The sequence below is a fragment of the Balaenoptera acutorostrata genome, chromosome 3 (genome assembly GCF_949987535.1).
Source record: "Balaenoptera acutorostrata chromosome 3, mBalAcu1.1, whole genome shotgun sequence".
Classification (NCBI taxonomy): domain Eukaryota; kingdom Metazoa; phylum Chordata; class Mammalia; order Artiodactyla; family Balaenopteridae; genus Balaenoptera; species Balaenoptera acutorostrata.
Window position 1 is genome coordinate 146,250,379 of NC_080066.1, and position 18,879 is coordinate 146,269,257.

Below are 18,879 nucleotides of genomic sequence, written 5' to 3' on the forward strand. Positions count from 1 at the left end.
ACTGATACGAGCATTTTGAGTGTATGTATATTTGCATGTGTGGGGAACAGGAGACAAAAGTAAGACTGAAGAGCAGAGGGTTTCAAAAAAGAAATAAAGGAAGTGATCCCTACCTACCACACATTTATAAAATTACTTAAGAAAATTTACAAAGCACAATACTAATGTGTACAAGACAGTTTACAAACTTCCCACCTAAGTATTATGGAAGTGCCAAATTCATTTCTTTATTTTATCAAATATTTACTGAGCATCAGTGATGGGCTAGGCACTATGCTAGACATAATCTAAGTTATATAGAGTTAAACAGAGCAGTCTTTCTGAACATTCTAAAAATGGTGAATGTTGACTCGTATTTTGAAGAAAACAATATACATGAACCAGCATAAAATGGAAGGCATTCAAAATACAGCATTTTGCAGTGGAAAATATTATTTATTGTTCATTCATGCATGCATCTTTCTATAAAGATTCTTAGGAGCCACACTCATTCATTTCTTGAACTTTCGAATACTTATATTGAACATTTATTGAATACCTATTATTCAGCAGATACTAGGAATTTCCCTGAGAGAAATAAGCAAATGATTACAAATACATTAGGAAGCCATAATTAGAGTTATTTCAGGAATACACTGCGGAAACAAAAGAAGAAGTAGGTGACTCTTGAGGGAAAGGAAGTCAGATATGACTTCCTAGAGAAGATGACACTTGAGCTGAGTCTTAAAAGCTAAGAAGTCTTTAACCAGAAGGCAGGGAGAAGAAAAGGACACTCCAAGCAGTGAGAGTAGCATATGTTATGGAGCTGAAATATGAGTCATCTTGGTATTCTCAGGTACTCCTGAGAGTAGCTAGACTATAGGATAGAGGGAGGACGTGAACCAGAGCCTTTACACATATTGTTTTCTTTAGGTGAATATCTATAGATGAAGCATTTTCATTTCCTCTCTGTCTCTCTCTCTCTCCCTCTCCCTCTCCCCCCATCTCTCCCTCTCTCCCCATCTCTTCCTCTTCCCTCCACCCCATCTCTCCCTCTCCTTTTCCTTCTCCCTCTCCCCCATCCCCACACATTTTTGCCTACTTAGCTCTTCCTCATCCTTCATATTCAAATCATAAATGCTTTTATCAGGGTGGCTTTCCCTGACCCTCCAGTGTAGTTCAGGTACTCTCAGTGTATGCTCTCATAAAACCGTGTTCCTTTCCTTTAGAATGGTTTTCTTAATTTGTATTTATATACAAATTTGTACTTATATACAAATTTATATGTTCATTAATGTGACTATTTGATTAATATCTATCTCCCTCACTACATCGGTGGCTTTAAGAGTTTTGTTTTCACCACACCCATAGAAAGACACACATTAATACATTAGACATCACAAACCAATGATATACACATACATATATAACATATACAATGCATATAAATATATATTCATGCATATGTATAAACAAAAATAAGTTTCTGGAAACAATTTTCACCTTTACCATGTGTGACGAGATATATTTTCTGTTCTTTTTCTTTACAAGATGATTTTACAGCCCACCTCTATTTGTGATCTAGAGTTTGAAAAACATCGCAACAGACTGACACTGCATTAGAATAGAAACAATATCTAGTTTTACTCTCTACTCTGTCCCAGCATCTAATATAACACTAAGGGCACAGAAGACACTCAGTAGAAATTTAGTGAATGAATGAAAGGAATAAAAAGCCTTAAAAGGTATTATTTTTAAAGTATGGTTATTCCCATTTTTATCAACAAGCAAACTGAAGGTTAGAGAAAGTTTTAGTAATTTGCTGAAAGTCCAGAGGCTAATAATAGGCAGAACCAGGATTCAGATTCAGCTTTTACTCTAAAACCATGCTAATTTTCCCTTGAGCAAGAAGTAAAAAGAGAAAACATCTAGGTTGCTTATGGGAGGTGGAAAGCTGGTAATATCTCTAGCAGAGAAATAATCAAAAATAAGTTTATTCAGATTTGAGATGCAGTTAGTACAGAACTCTGAAAGATAATTGACTTTTTAATTTTCTACAGTAAGAAAATTATGATTAAAATACTGCAAAAATAAGTGTGGGGATAGATGAAACAAAATTGGTAAAATGTTGATAATTGTTGAAGCAGTGATTTCTATGTCTGTTTTAAATTGTTTCATTAAAAAAAAAAGAAGAAAAAAGAACCCATGAAAGCAGCATAAGAATACCATTGCAGGAAAACTACAGTATTCTCTTTCTTACAAACAAATACTGAAAATACAATAGCATTCCGAAAAACACCAGAAAGCCAGGAGTTTATTAACTGAGACAATGTCTAAAAAGCACAAGATAACAACATCTAGTAAGTAGAAGGCACCCAATGTTAATTTTTGTTCCTCTTCACATCAGGTTAACCAAAGCCAGCTGTGCAAAAAAGTGACTTATTATAAACGGTATTGTATATATAAGGCTTTAGAAAAAATACTACTTTGGGGCTTCCCTGGTGGCGCAGTGGTTGAGAATCTGCCTGTCAATGCAGGGGACACGGGTTCGAGCCCTCGTCTGGGAAGATCCCACATGCCGCGGAGCAACTAGGCCCGTGAGCCACAACTACTGAGCCTGCGCGTCTGGAGCCTGTGCTCCGCAACAAGAGAGGCCGCGATAGTGAGGGGCCCGCACACCGCGATGAAGAGTGGCCCCCACTTGCCACAACTAGAGAAAGCCCTCGCACAGAAACGAAGACCCAACACAGCAAAAATAAATTAATTAATTAATTAATTTTAAAAAAAATACTACTTTGTAGTCACATAAAGAATAAATTTTTTTTTTAATAAATGTAATCAGGCTACATGGATTGTCTTATATCTGGCTTCTTTCTTTCTTTAAATTAATTAATTAATTTATTTATTTATTTTTGGCTGCTTTGGGTCTTTGTTGCTGTGCACAGGCTTTTCTCTAGTTGCAACGAGCGGGGGCTACTCTTCGTTGCGGTGCACAGGCTCCTCATTGCAGTGGCTTCTCTTGTTGCGGAGCACAGGCTGTAGGCGCGCGGGCTTCAGTAGTTGTGGCTTGCGGGCTTCCGTAGTTGTGGCTCACAGGCTTCAGTAGTTGTGGCTCATGGGCTCTAGACCACAGACTCAGTAGTTATGGCGCACCGGGCTTAGCCGCTCCACGGCATGTGGGCTCTTCCTGGACCAGGGCTCGAACCCGCATCCCCTGCGTTGGCAGGCGGATTCTTAACCACTTTGCCACCAGGGAAGTCCAAGAAACAATAAATTTTATATCTCCTCTCTAAAAGAGGGAAAATACTTTTTATTATTTATCAATATGACTGCAAATATGATTAAAATATTCATATAAATAGTGTTATCTTTGCTGTGTATGTGCCCCCAAACCCTTGCTGTATGCCGATTACAAGGAGATAATGGTCATGATCATGAAACTCATTAGGTATGCATTGCCTTGCCAATAGTATTGGTTTGAAATCCACGTTGTATGTGAAGAAAACCCTTTTGAATACATTTACCTCCAGGAATATTATTTCATCCAGCCATTACTATACTGTATACAGAAAAAAATTGGATGAGAAGTTTTTTCCATCTCAAGTCTGAAAGTGTTTCTTCCAATTTAAAAATAAACAGTCAATGGGAATTGTGATACAGCACTGCCTGTGTATTTTGATTTAGAAACAGCATTTTGATCCATCATAAAAAAAAAATACTGTATTGGAAATTCAGGGACTGGGGTTTTAGTCCTAGCTCTACCACTAACCAGAACTTGTTAAAGGTACTGAATCTGTTCTACCTGAGTTTCTTCATTCTGTAACTCATTTCCTTCAAGTGTCAAATGAAGAAAAGAATATATGTTCTTCCTACTTCACTTGCTACTTCATATATATGTCTCCATGAGTGTGTACACACATACAACACATACATACCCATTTATTTAGGACGATAGGCTAAAAGAACTTCCTATTAAAAAGTGCAAGAGTGGAAATTATGGAACAACAAGAAAACTATCACCAGAGACACCAAGAAAAGGCACAATCTGGACCACTTCTATTGTTTCTTGTAAGTTGTGGATACCAAAGATCAAACTAGTAATAACAAAGCCCTTTTCTAAACTAGGAGATCAGAAAAGTATTCCACTTTCCTGAAGCCTTATCTGATCATTTGAGTCAAGTTTTAGAATTCCAACACTAGGTTCTTATTCTTTGCTATAGGTCCATTCTGATGATTGTTCTTGGTTCTGTTCATCTCACAGCTGCCGATGGCCCAGGAGATCGTTTCATCATTGGGGAATCCCAAGCTGGTGAACAGGTGAGATTCATAAGCCTGAAAGGCCCTAAAGATTTTAGTTTCATGGACTTTCAGCTTCTAATTCTATACTTCTGCCATTGTTGTAATGGAAATCTTAGAGAAGGATTAGACAGGTTATCAAAGAGATGAAAGGATGGTTCCCATGAGAAAGAACCAAATGAATTGTTTCTTAACTGAAAGAATCTGCATCTATTAATATACAGCATGGTGTTACTGGTATGTCTCAGATGACATGCCCCACAAGCATTTTCCAGCCCTGTGATTGGATGAATCTTTCTTCTGTTATAAACATTAATGTTTGAATAGAGCTACAATTTCTAAGTGGTCTTTGCAGAGTTTTCCCCAACTCGTGTTACATACAGGGAAATTTAGAAGAAGCAGATTATTTAATCTTTCTAGCTAATCATTTTGAGTAATCTTTCTCATCAGGGGGCTAACCAGAGAACAGGTATTTCTTAATAGAAATGAAGCACTAATGGGCCATGGTGGAAGTGCAATAGAAGTCCTCTTAATTAATGCTTTGGATACCAGTAATTGGTCATTTAATTGGAAATAAGTTACAAGTGGGAAATTATCTTTTACTTTTAAAATAAATATAAATGTAACTTAAATAAATGAACATTTATTTGTCAGTAATTTGATGGAGAGCCAAGGCTTTTCTTTTAATAAGTATCTGCTATTTGAACTTCTCTTATACCCAAAAGGCATTATATGTGATTTCAAGTTTTAGTTTCTTTAAAGTGGAAAAAAATTTAAGGTCTTTGCAAAGTATCTAAGTATAGAATCCTTCTAGATTTTTATTATATTTTTATAATTTTTTTTACAGTTGCTTCACCCATACCTAATTTGACATCAGTTCTTTTTAGCAGCCTTTTTTAAATGAGTTTTTCCAAAGGTTTAACTTAATTTTTATAGGAAGAAAATAACTCCTTTTACACTCATGTATCATTGGTTTATGTAATATTTATTTAAATAACTTAATTCAGTACCACCTATTGCCACAAACTGGTACAAACAAGTTTGGGAGCAAACTCAGTTGAATCTTAGGTGTACAAGAGAAGAGTCTAACAGTTTCAAACAAAGTGTGCTGTAGGCATCATTACACGTTCAATAGGAAATAGAGAGCATATGTTAATCCAGTGAGTTTTGAAAGTTGGTTAAAAGAGCACCTTCCTTATTGACTAGAGCCAAAGGGAAAACCAACTCACTTTTCTCTTCTGCTACCACCAAACACTCATAAGGATTATATAAAAATAAAGGAGGAAATAAATAAGTAGGGCAGTTTGAGCAAAAGCTATATCCCACGCCTTAGCATGTACTCCCATATGTACTAAAAATAGAGAGGGGTTGAGGAAGTATATAGGAGAAGGATGGTGCCAGTGGTGGTAACCCTAGCTGCCTCACCTCTACATCCAAGCATTGAGGAGTACTGTGTACAGGTCTCTGAAGCTAAGCCTGGCACTGTAGTAATTCGATCCTTGTCCATGCTGTGCACAGGCTGGTTTTGCTCTTCAGGACTGTTTTCCTGACAGAAAGAACAACTAGACCTAGGTCCCTTTTTTACAAATAACTTGCATTATGACCTCATAACTTACTTGACCTCTTGGTATGTGTATCCATCAGCAATGGACATACAAAGCAACCATTTTTTTTTTAACAAAGCCCCAAAATATCAATTATTCAAGGAGTACTTCTCTGATCTTCAACTGAGTCTATCCAACATTTATCAAACATACCTACTGTTTGTACCAAGAAGCACTGTGCTAGGTTCTAGGAATATAAAATACATTAATACATGATTACTACTCTTAACAGTTTACATCTAGTGGAGGAGACAGAGTATAAACAACTAAATATAATACAATATATTAAGTGTTAAACTAATGCTGTCAGTCATGTGCTATGGAGCACAATAGAGAGGTTGAGCATTTTGTCCTAGAAGGGCTAGGCAGATGACATTGGAGCTGGGCCTAAGAGAGTTTTACAAAAACAGAAACAGAAATGAAAAAGGAACATTCCAAGCAGAAAGAACAGTATAAGTCAAGACCCAGTGGTGTTTGAAAAATTGCATGGCATTAGGAAATTGCAAATAGTTTGTGGTAGTTACAGCCTAGAATACTTAGGCATAGGTAGCAGATTGTTAAGAACCTTATGGACCCTTAAACTTTATTTACTAGTTAAGACTTCCAACTGATAACAAGGAGCACAAGAAAAGTTGTGAAATTAAAAAATTGCCAACTTCTTGTAAGTTCTCATAAAAGTTTGTTGGGAAAAAAGATCAAAACTATATAAGAAAACAGGGTTTTTCCTCAAGTTACCTGTGATGTACTTTATCTATAACTGATGTATCATACACATACACTCTTTACAGCAATCTCAGGGATCTTGCAAGAGCCAAATTGCTCACTTATTGAAAGTAAATACACTTGAGCACTAGGGGACCATTGCATACACTGAGACAGTTATTTACAACATGGTTTATTGGTGTACCAAAATACTTGATCTTAAATCACTTATAGTTTGGTCCTATTGGTTAGCATTGGACACTTTCAATTTCAGTTGTGTAATTATGAAGTGCTATCATTGGACAAAGTTCAAAAAATCCAACTCAATATCTCTATTAAGGAAAAATCAAGATTTTTATAGTTTTTACTTTATATAAAGTATATAAGGTACCTATATCAATAAAAAGAAAAAAAGAGTTGGTAGTCTTAACAATCTAAAGGAAGTACTTCATTTATTGCTAGAGTTTTTCCAGTTGATTCAATTCAGTTGCAGTTTATATGTCTACTCTAAGTAGATATATAAATGTCTTTATATATCCAGTAATATCTTTTACATTAGATTTAATATAAGTGAGCTGGTGGGAATCCTTCACCTACCACTTAGAATTACTGGTTTTGGAGAGGAGCCAAATTTTTTATTTAGCAGCCACACAGAAACACTTCTTTAAAGTTGGTTTAAGCCAAGAAGTAGAGAAAATTACAGGTATAGCCACAGTAAAACTTAAAGTAAATTTACATGATATGGTACATTGAATCAGACTAAATTGAGGGAGGGCTCCAGGCTAACACACTTCAGCTTAAGAAGCAACTACCCTGAAACTCATTTTGGGAATCACTTTCTGCCTTAGCCAAAAAGGCACTTTCAGGGGAAAAAAAGGACTTCTTTAGACCTACATTAAATATTTTTATTGCACAGGCTCAGAAGATAGTTTTGACATTAGCACCTTTACTGAAAAACACATATATCAAAACATTAATGCTTTTCATCAAAAATCACTGCACTGCAAAATGGTCATGTTCAGTGAATTAAGAGATGCACCAGATAATAAGTAGTATCTGGGGTTGAAAAAAAATTAATGCATTGAGGACTTCCCCAGTAGCTCAGTGCTTAAGAATCCACCTGCCAATGCAGGGGACACGGGTTCAAGCCCTGTTCCAGGGAGATCCCACATGCCGCAGAGCAACTAAGCCCGTGCCCCACAACTACTGAGCCTGCACTCTAGAGCCAGCTAGCCACAACTACTGAGCCCGCGTGCTGCAACTACTGAAGCCTACGTGCCTAGAGCCCATGCTCCACAACAAGAGAAGCCACTGCAATGAGAAGCCCGCGCACTGCAACAAAGATGCAATGCAGCCAAAAATAAAAATTAAAAAAAAAAAATTAATGCATTGAGCCCTAAGCTTTTTTTTAAAATTCTATGCATTATCTTGGTAGAAAATTGCATTAGAATGTAACAATTCCAAATAAGCCTGAAATGTCTTTTATTCAAATAACATAATAAGGGGATATAAAGTATGTAGTTCAATGCCAGATTTGATCCCAAGAACCTTTCTCCAGTGACTTGTGGGAAAAAATCAGTGAGAACACTGGAATTGTAAGCCAAGAAGGGTTACATGCTTCATGTAGTTGTTGTGGTAATGAGATCATGCATACTTATTCATTCATTCTGGAAATATTTATTGACTACCAACTTTGTGCCAGACACTTTCTAGGCTTTGGGATGATAGAGCAATAAATATGTCTGGAAAGAGGGTGATTAAAGATTAATGAAATGACTCTACCCAAGATATAGACAGGATTAAGGGAAACTAACAAAGGAATGTGAAGCACTCAGGTACTAGCAACAGTGAGATTTCATTACTACCTCTAGGTCTGAAGGGGCAAAGGGAGAGAGTAGTACCTAGACCTGGGAGATTGATAGCTATGGGAGAGGTCCACCTCATAGGAGCTGTGGCATCAGTAGTAGAAATGACATACCCATCACCAAACTGCAGCCCAGCAGGGAAAGGGCAAGGGGAATAAAAATTGTACTTCTGTCTCTCTCCTACCCTCTGATCTCTTGTTGGCCCCTCCCGTTGGCTGAACCTAACCAGAAGCCAGAGTGATGGGAACCTGGTTGAAACAGTCCATAGAGGTTGGCCTTCTGGGCCACAGCACAGGAAAATGACGATGTGATCTAGAGAGGCAAACAGAAAATGAACATTTCTGTCTTTATAAGGCTTATATTCTGGAATATAATAATGCACCTAACACTGAACCTAGCATAGATTGAGTTGAGTATTCAATAAATATTAGCTATTGGTGGTATTGTTTACAGGAATAACATTATGGAAATAAGCTTTTTAAGACTTTTCTAACAAATAAATTTCCAGTTTTACTTTGATTGTACATCTAGTGGAAGGGTATTTTCCCTTAATCATTCCCTAATTTTTTTTAATGTAAAAAATGTATAACATAAAAAGTACCATCTTAACCATTTTTAAGTGTACACTTCAGTAGTGTTAAGAATATTCACATGTTGTAACCTAAAATTTTAAATACCTAAGAAGCAGATGTCTTTGGAAAGATATCATTTTTATTGGGGAATTAATGTTATCTCAGAATTTTCTTTTTGGGGAAATCTAAAGCATTCCTTTTCCCAAATCTGACCTAAATCATGGCCAATGACAAGTGTCTCTTCTGAGGCCAGATCAAACCTATTAGATGGAGCTGACAGAAATATGATTTTTCCTGTGCTGGGAGGAAGTGTGCAGGGTAGGTCCAGTAGTCAGTCTCCCATACCATTCATATGAGAGCTCAGACAATAAAAATCTTGGATATAATATTTAACCCAAATCATTACAGACACTGGAATCATTTTTAAATGATTTAATTACATTTGTTAGACTTTTATTATTAGTTGTAAGGTGAACTAATATATTTTATAAAGATTTTCAAGAGCAATAATTAAAATAATTTTTCTGGCTTGCCTTTATTTAACTAAAACATTGGTTAATAAAATACCATAGTTCTCAAACATCAGAACTTCAGTAAATGATCAACATGCTGGTTTTTCATAATTGTCATTCATAAAATCATATTGCATGGTATTTTTTTAAAGACTGTCAAATCCCTTTACATATATTAAGAAAATTCACATTGAGTGAGAGACAGTAGTGGCAAATATAAGTGATAGTTCTTCAAAAGGAAAGCAGGGCACCAAGAAAGACATCTAATTAAGTCATTACTTAAGTCAAATGAAAGCCTCTTTGGTGTAAATATATCTGTTTGTGACTTTTATAACATTTTCCCAAAATGAATAAGACTGTAAGATTTTCCTTTTATGGTTTGTTTCAAAAACTGTCACATCTCCTGCAGACTTTTCCTTTGCAGCAGTAAAGTAAATCGACTCTTTCTTGCATATTTGTTTTTCCAGCCGACTCAGACAGTAATGCCAGGACAAGTCATGCGGGTTACAACAGGTGCTCCAATCCCCTGTGGTGCTGATGCAGTAGTACAAGTGGAAGATACTGAACTGATCAGGGAATCTGATGATGTATGTCATTACCAGGTCTTATGGCTCCATTCCTATGGCAGTATTATAAGTCATGCCTATTTTCTGCAATGTTTATGAGATTAGCCCAATTTTTTTGGTTATGTTAGAACCTTACATTGTAGTGTATAGTAAATAAGGAACTGCCTTAGGCTTGAAAACCTTTTGTTATAGGAGATGTTTTTATGATCATTACTGTGATTACAGCAGAATTTGAGCCACATTTGAGCCAAGAAATTTCACATGCAAGCAAGGAAAGAAACTACCTCAAGATAGAAGAGCAGAGATATTAACTGTTGACTTACCATCTAGCTGAGAAACTTGTTCATCAAGACTAGCTTCTGATAAAGTGTGAAGGAGATTTTAATAGAGAAGAATTTAACAAAGAACACTTGGGCAAGTTCTTGAATATTTCACTAAGCCAAGCATTTAAACCAAATGACCCTTTCAGCTCTGGTTTTCTATAATTCAGGAAAATCTGTGCAGCCAAATTACAGTCTGGAAACATTAAATTTATGTCAGTTCCCCCTCTATTGCCTAAAATAAAGGACTCTGTTCTAAGTAGGCCTTTATCTCACTGAAACTAGTGGCAATTATTGAAACCAGAGGATCAGTCACTAATAAAAGAATAATTTCAACTGAGGTTTTAATGACTGGCTATCTTACTTGTTTTGAGAAGAAGTTTAAGATATCTTATATTTTTAAAGTTAGAATTAATAACAAATATATATTCCCCTCGGCTGGGTATATAGTAAAATTTGGCCATGCTGAGACACACCCTCTTTTCTTGATTTGGGGATTTTCTCTTTAATCACCTTCCCACAAGTAAGGCTTATAAAATTCAACTCTTGGCACACAGATCACATTGCCCTGCTGTTAAAACTGTGCAACAGATTTATTGGCATCAGTGAAGCCAGCAGAGCATTGAAATCCAGAACACATGCCTCCACAGACTCTGCCAGATGACAAGACACAGTTCCAGTGTCACAATGTTATTCACAGTCATAAATGTAAAAATGATGGTCACCATTAATTTATAGAAATCTACTACCAGATAAACTATAAGTCCTTCACTGAAATTTCTGCAGGTATTTCAGAAATACCTGCAGGTATATATGCAAGGAACCTTGGCATAGTATTGAACCCATGATTTAGAAGAGACAGGTTATCTCCACGCACATTCACTGTATCTATTAGGGTAGCCATCTTTTTTTTTTTTTTTTCCTTAAGAATGCTGCTTACAAAGTAAGAGTCAGTATTTGAATTGGTACATTTTTTAAAAGCATGAGAATCAGTGAAAATGTTTGTTTGTTTATTCATTCATTCCTTGACATCAAACCTGATTTTTCAGGAACCTGTGGTAGAAATTCATCATGTTCAAAGAGTTTAGCAAAGGCTTTTCTGTTCCTCTCTATTTTTATATATTCTGGGCCTATCTGATGATGAAAGCATTTGAGTAGCTAAATTCTATTGATCAAAATTCAGTTAGATTGTTCTGTTTGAAATTACATGATTTGCTCTTATTATAGGGCACTGAGGAGCTTGAAGTACGAATTCTGGTGCAAGCTCGGCCAGGCCAAGATATCAGGTAAGTTCATAACATATAGAATGTATAGCCAACTTTTGTTTCTGCCATGATCATGAACTCAGGAGAGCATGGCTATTATAAATTCACAGCTCAGTCAGTTAACCATTAGCTTTCAGGGCTTTTAACAAGTAGCAAAATTAATTTTCTGAATTCTATATCCCATGTCTGCCCTCCCTACTTTTTTGTAAAGTTGGTAAAGGCAAATGAAATATTCAAAAGCAACATGAGAAGGAGGCAAAGTCATGAGCCTACATAATCCACAGTTAATCCTCCTCCTAGATAATCCAGAATTACCCATCCCTACCCCTTGGTAATCCAGAATTTGATATTAACACAGATACTTTCAGAGTTGAGTATTTATATAATTAGCTGAAAGCCCCTCCTCTATTGACTGCCAATAATAATGGAATAATGTATTACTGTTTATATACAAAGATGAGACTACTGTCTTACCATAAGTAGTGTATATATATCAAATGATTTTTCTTACAATTGAATATGTTTGCCCTGATTCTATTAATGCTAATTTGCTCAACATTTTGTAACAAAGCTACACTTCTCCAGTTCCTATGGCAGCAGGCCAAGGTGAATGGACCTCTACAGCCACAGAACTGGACCAACCTAAGTGGTCTAAATGGAAATTATCTCCATGACTGTAACCTCATTAGCATTATTCTCCTAACCACAAAGCTAACAAGCTATGGACATGGCATTAGATATTTTCATGTAAATGCTTGCCTTACATCAAAGGAAGATTGCAATTGGTGTTTTGGACTGTAATGTGATACAAAACAATTTATAAAATAATTTTCAAACATGAAGTAACATATTCCTGTTTAACAGCAATAGATACAAATCTATTTCTGTCTTCTGTTATGTGATTTAATTTTTTTAATTAAAAAAGCATAGAGTTTTTAGAATCTCTTCGTTTTAGTATTCTGGTCCTGCCTCATCTCTTGACTTTTTCCCCCTTGAGTGTCCTCCTTCTTTAACACTAAAGTTTCCTCTGAGTTGAGAAAATATTGTTCTTAGTCTTACTGTTTATGGTTCTGCTTTGACTTTCAGACCCATTGGCCATGACATTAAAAGAGGGGAATGCGTTTTGGCCAAAGGAACCCACATGGGCCCCTCAGAGATTGGTCTTCTGGCAACTGTAGGTGTCACAGAGGTTGAAGTTAATAAGTTTCCAGTGGTTGCAGTCATGTCAACAGGGAATGAGGTAAGGAAAAAAAAGGGGGGGGGGGTGTGACAGCAGGGGAAAGGTCGTGGGTAGTGGGGCTTTCAGATGAAAGCATTTCTGACATTCTGTGTTCTGTGTTATAAATAGAACATTAAGGATTATAGATCTTACCACATTTCTATAACAAGGAAATAATAAATTGGCCTCAGGATAGTTCAAGTACAGAAAATGGAAAGGAAGAACTAGAAATTACATATTAAGAAATGTTCCCTTCCATTTACTAAAATGAAATATTACAACCAATGGCCTTCCACACACTCAGTACATATAAACAAAGAATGTTGACTGCTAGCCGTAGATATTCAACTGTGCAAACCCAGTACTTAGTCTGTTGGGACAATCAATTGTGCATACCCTGCTGCAGAGATGATGGACCACCTCTGTGTGGGAAATAATTCAATGAACTGGGACACCATGGCTAGCCCCTTTTCTTGCTAAACATTCCAGGTGATCTTTAATCACCAGGAAGGATTTGAAAATCAGGGGGGTTTTTTTCCTCTAAAGATAGCATCTCTAGTAGCATGCTATTCAGAATGTGTCAAAATGTCATTTCAGCCCTGATTTAGGAAGGGGAATTTAGTCAGTCTTTTTATGAGAACTTTTGAAAAACTTCCTGTCCCCTGTTTGCTTAGGTTATACAAAACTTCAATTGGAAGCTCTAAGGTCAAACTGGGAATATTGAAAAGTGAATCTGCTGGAAATTCAAAGCCTAAAAGCAGGATCAAACTATTGAGATTTTTTAAAGTAATTCCTTTAGATCTTATACTATTTTTAAACAGATTAACAGGATTTCATTTTTTTTTCTCTTTTAACCTCTAACTTTGTTCTGAAAATAAGCCATTTGCTACCATTATTTTTAATTTCCTAGAGTCTTGGAGATGGACGTTTTCAAGGGTCTATTACCCTTATAGTTCTTTTGGAAAGGGCAAAAGAAAAGAATGTTTTGTTTTGCTAATGGAGAGGTAAATCAGAATTCTAGATTTGCTTACTTCCCAGTATAGGTGTACTAGTCATTCCCAAAAACTATTGACTGACCCAAAATAAACATTCTTTTTAACTGATCTACAAAGTGATGATTCTAATATCCCTAGGACGAACAGACACTATGTTTAGCATCAGAAAGAAATTTCTGTTAAACTGGTTGACTTAATGATCTATTCTTATTTGAGATTTATTTATATGCTTGTGCATCTAAGTGACTTCATGGGGTTTAGGAAAGCTAAGTAGAATGAGCAAACAAATAGACAACTAGTTATTAGGCAACTTTGTTTAAGCTACATTTATTGTGTTCTTCCTAATGACTTTGTAGGCCTGGATTAATATTCTCAGTTATCCCCCAGAGTACATTGGTAGTATTTTTTAAGCTATCTTTTATACCCTTTATTAAAACTATTTACTAGTAGTAGGGAAAAGTGACAGGGTGAGAATAGAGATGGTACATACATGGTAGAATCTAAAGAAGATTTTGTAGTCCTAGTTCCCTGCCCCCATAGATTTTATTGTCCTTAGAGAAGCTTTGACAGATTCCCCTACGTTTTCTGGCCTGCTGTACTTAACATGGTTTTCATGTAGTTTGACATTCCTCCCTACTCCCATCCAAAGTTAGCTATTATTGTGACTCTCTATCACCATATAGTTTAGTTCAACAAATGTTTGTTGAATACCTCTATGCCAGACACTATACTGGAAACTAGAGATAAAAGTGATAAATAGAGCTTCCCTGGTGGCGCAGTGGTTGAGAATCTGCCTGCCAATGCAGGGGACACGGGTTCGAGCCCTGGTCTGGGAAAATCCCACATGCCGCGGAGCAACTAGGCCCGTGAGCCACAATTGCTGAGCCTGCGCGTCTGGAGCCTGTGCTCCGCAACAAGAGAGGCCGTGATAGTGAGAGGCCCGCGCACTGCGATGAAGAGTGGCCCCCACTTGCTGCAACTAGAGAAAGCCCTCGCACAGAAACGAAGACCCAACACAGCCATAAATAAATAAATAAATAGATAGATAGAGAGATAGATAGATAGATAAATAAATGATAATGCATAGTATCTCTCCTGAGGCTTGAGATCCTCAGATAGCCAGAAAATAATAAGGAAAAAAAAGTATTCATTTATTTCAGAGAGGCCAAAAGAAATTACATTTGTCTATGAATGTGACAAGTCTATAATTTTTCAGTCACAGCACAAGCTCCCCTTAAGTATTAGTTCTGATTTCCCCTGATATGTATGGCTTCACATACGCCACCTCTTGAATCCAGTGTGGTATATTGGTAAGCAGAACAGTAGCCTTAGCCAACCCAAAGAATGCCATACAAGATGTCTATGTATACAGTATTTAAAGCCTGCTCTGTATTTTGTGACTGCATGATCTTATTCAGGATGAAGGAATTCTTTTAGAATTGGGAAGCTAGAGTTGTAAACAATAACTAACACAGACCAGCTGTTGTAGACACTTGTTGATTTCCACAAACTATGCAGGTTAAAATTTAGGTAATACCATTCAATAATTACTTAATTGTGGTCATACATTTCCAACCTCATGCATTTGCTCAATATATACTTATTAAGCATCTGTTACATGCTGGAATGCTCACCAGAGGTTCTCTTAACTAAACATCAGACTTAACAAGATATGAATATACTGTACCTTGAACCAGTTTACTTAGAAAGATATTGAACAGGAAACTCAGCATCCAGCAGGGGGAGCATCATGCTTTCTTCAGTGGGACCAGTCATCTTAGCAGTTCACACAGCCATCCAACAGCTGTTCTCTTTGTTCTTCAAGTGACATTTAGGTGCAAGGGAACAAGAATTCTACTAGGAGAGAATGGGAGCCAGCAACTTAGAAGCACCATGTCCTACATAGGAATCAGTATTTCTTATAACAATCTTAGGCAACTTCCAGAGTCCCTACAAGGGAAATGCCCAGCTTCAAGTGTCACCACGTTCGTGGAAGCCCAAAGCTTGGCTTTCCACTAGGGATTTATAGTTCATTTGTAATTTCTTCCATTCCATATGCAAGTTACTAATCAGAGACCATTTTACCATAAGAAGTGTTGTCTACTAACAAGCTGACATTTTTCTTTATCAAATTTCCAGAGGAACTGAGCTAGAAAGTTAACCCAAGTTCAAATTTGTCCTTAGAGATGGAGAAAGCGTTTTATTAAGGCTTTACCCTCACATTAAAAGAATGCACTGTCTGCAGAAAATTCGAAAACAGTAATAAAACTAACTACAAGTCATTCTGTTCTTTATTATCACCATGCACTGGCAATTCTAAACAATGTCAGTGATAAATACTCCTTTCCACTGAGGCAGTCTTCTCTCACAACCCCTCCGCTTTTAGTATGCTACCATACTGATGTTAGGCAGTGTTCTGACTGCTGGAGATGCAGCAGCAAGCAGGACAGACAAAGCCCCTGCTCTTACAGAATTTATATTCTGATGGGGGCGGTGGGGCAGGTAGTCAATAAACAAACATATAGTGGTAAATGATATGAATTTTTAAAAAGCCGAGTAAGATAATAAAGAATGCTAGCAGAAGAGTTATATGCCAGGTATTATCTATTGAAACTTATTCCACATCAGCCCTTTTGTTCTCTCCCCTATACAATAAAGCTGGAAGCCTGAAAACAGTTGCCCAGACTCTCTTTCCAGCTGTGGTCCAGTTAGGTTTTGCCATTGAGATGCATTAACATGGTATTAGAAGGTGGAAAGAAGGTAGCAGGAGTATATCTCCTCAACTCAGTAACATCACTTTCCTCCAACAGCCCTGGGGACGATGGTGACTGCAGTTACTGATCTTTAGTAATACACGTTTCTTCTTTTGTTTCTCCAACTCTGCCAACACATTTGTAACCAATCCCATGCATTAAATTCTCTCTTCTCCCACCCCCTCCATTTTAAATACCTAGAGGAGTTTTGGTTTTCTCATCCCGGACCTGACTGGTAGACAGGTGGAGTCCTCTGTTTCACAAAGGCTAATCAGGCCACACTGTTGAGGGGAAATTAGAGTGGAAATCTGAAGGCATGGAGGGTCTATGCCACGTGAGCAGAACTGTGTTCCAAGCAGAGGGGACAACAAACACTAAAGCCCTGGAGTACATGCTTATCAAGTTTGAGGAACAGCAAGGAGGCCAATGTGGCTGAAGTATAGAGGGAAAGGAGAAAAGTAAAAGGAGATGAGGTTGGAGAAGTAACAGAAACAAGATCATTTTATTCTAAATGGACAGTTCTGAGGAAGCGAAACATAGCATGGAACATAAAATGTCTTAAATTTTTAAATGATCACTCTGGCTTCTATATGTATGGCTTGGCGTATGGGAGAGAAAAAGTGAAAAGCCGGGAGGCCAGTTAAAAGGATATGCAGTGGTTACTGTCTGTACCTCTTTGAAGCTTGTATTGTTTGTTCACTACTGTATTACCAATGCTGATAAAATTGCCTGACACACACACACACACACACACACACAAAATTAAAATTAAAAATTAAAATAAATTTAAAAATTTTAAAAAGAAAAGGATATGCAATACTCCAGCAGGAGATTTGGACCAGAATGGTAGTGGAGATGGTGAGAAGTAGTCAGATCCAGGATACATTTTGAAGGTAAAATCAACAAACAGGATTTGCCAGTGAATTCAAGGTAGAAGATAAGAGAAAGTGAAAAGTCAAGATGAACTCCATTCCATAAAGTATATTGTTTCCCTTGAAACTGTAGATGGTGACTTACAGGTCTTTAAACTGGACATCAGTCAGCCAGCTGCCATTAGCTTCAGGAAGTCAAGATTGTATGCTTTTTATCTAGTTACCCAAAGTACTAGCAATAAATATTCCTTCCATAGATGGTAAGTTTTCTTCTAGTTTCAGTCACCTTCTGCCATATTCCATAACTCATTCATTCATTTCTATTCATTCTCATTCTTTCTACCCCCTCCTCCCCTGTCTGTCCCTCTCTCCCTTCCTCTCTCTCTCTCTCTCTCACTCACACACACATACACATACACAGAACTAAGTGTATTTATCTCCACTATGCCTCTGCTTATTTTATTCTATCTTTTGTAAATCTCTTGGCCACTCTCAATAACAGATGTCTGTATAAACAAGTTTAAACTTTAGATATATAAAGTCTGTCTAAAATTTCCATATACTGTTCTTTGGGAGCTGCCACAAGCAGCTGTTATTATAAAAGTAGAATCTTTAAGATCTTTGTCCCCACTAATAAGAGAAGGAATAAGAAGTTGAGTGTCTACTATGACCAGTACCGCTATGTGCTTTATGATTAAAGCAACACTATGAGGTTAATATAATTATCCTTCTTTTTACATAAGAGAAAATTGAAGCTCAAAAACAAAGCAACTTACCCAACATTATATATGTTGTATAAGTGATGAAGCCTGGTTTCACACCTAAATCTTTTGGCTGTAATGACTTTTTTCCACTATTCCACAATGCTTCCCACTTCCTTGAATTTCATTTCCCCAGCTTTTTAATGGCAATCTCTGAAACCTATCAGGTTAGATAGTCCATTACTTTCTTCTAGCCACCCTATACTTCTTGTCCAGATTAAGGACTATGACTCACCGCTTTAAAGTTGCCCTCACTAACACTTCAGATAGCTTCACTCCTTTAATCTATTCCTTTGCTTACTGTGGTAATACCCACAGTGAATGACTCCATTCTCCACTTTCTCCATTTTTGCTCCCAAGCAGAAAAACATTACTGAAAAAATTCATAGAACTATGATTACCTGAACAACTACAAATTACTGCCATTTAATGGCAACCTGGCACTTAAAGTTGTTCAGTAATTCTGATGTAACTGTCTTGTTGATTTTCTAGTACATTCTTCCAGTTCCAATATGATAGTTCATTCATACACTCTATACCCTCTTTAAACCTCAGTAGCAGCCCTACTTTGTACTCTTGGCAGATGACCTAACCACCT

At 36.9% G+C, this 18,879-nt stretch overlaps 1 protein-coding gene across 7 annotated transcripts in view; it reads left to right on the plus strand.

Moving 5' to 3' along the window:
• GPHN (gephyrin) overlaps positions 1-18,879 on the plus strand; it is a 634,333-nt gene that overhangs the window by 537,790 nt on the left and 77,664 nt on the right. For all 7 annotated transcript variants that reach the window (XM_007184311.3, XM_057543176.1, XM_007184307.3 and 4 more), the window contains 4 exons: positions 4,241-4,296; positions 9,998-10,117; positions 11,644-11,702; positions 12,768-12,921. In XM_007184311.3, the coding sequence (XP_007184373.1) occupies positions 4,241-4,296; positions 9,998-10,117; positions 11,644-11,702; positions 12,768-12,921 (389 nt within the window). The remainder of the gene's footprint in view (positions 1-4,240; positions 4,297-9,997; positions 10,118-11,643; positions 11,703-12,767; positions 12,922-18,879) is intronic.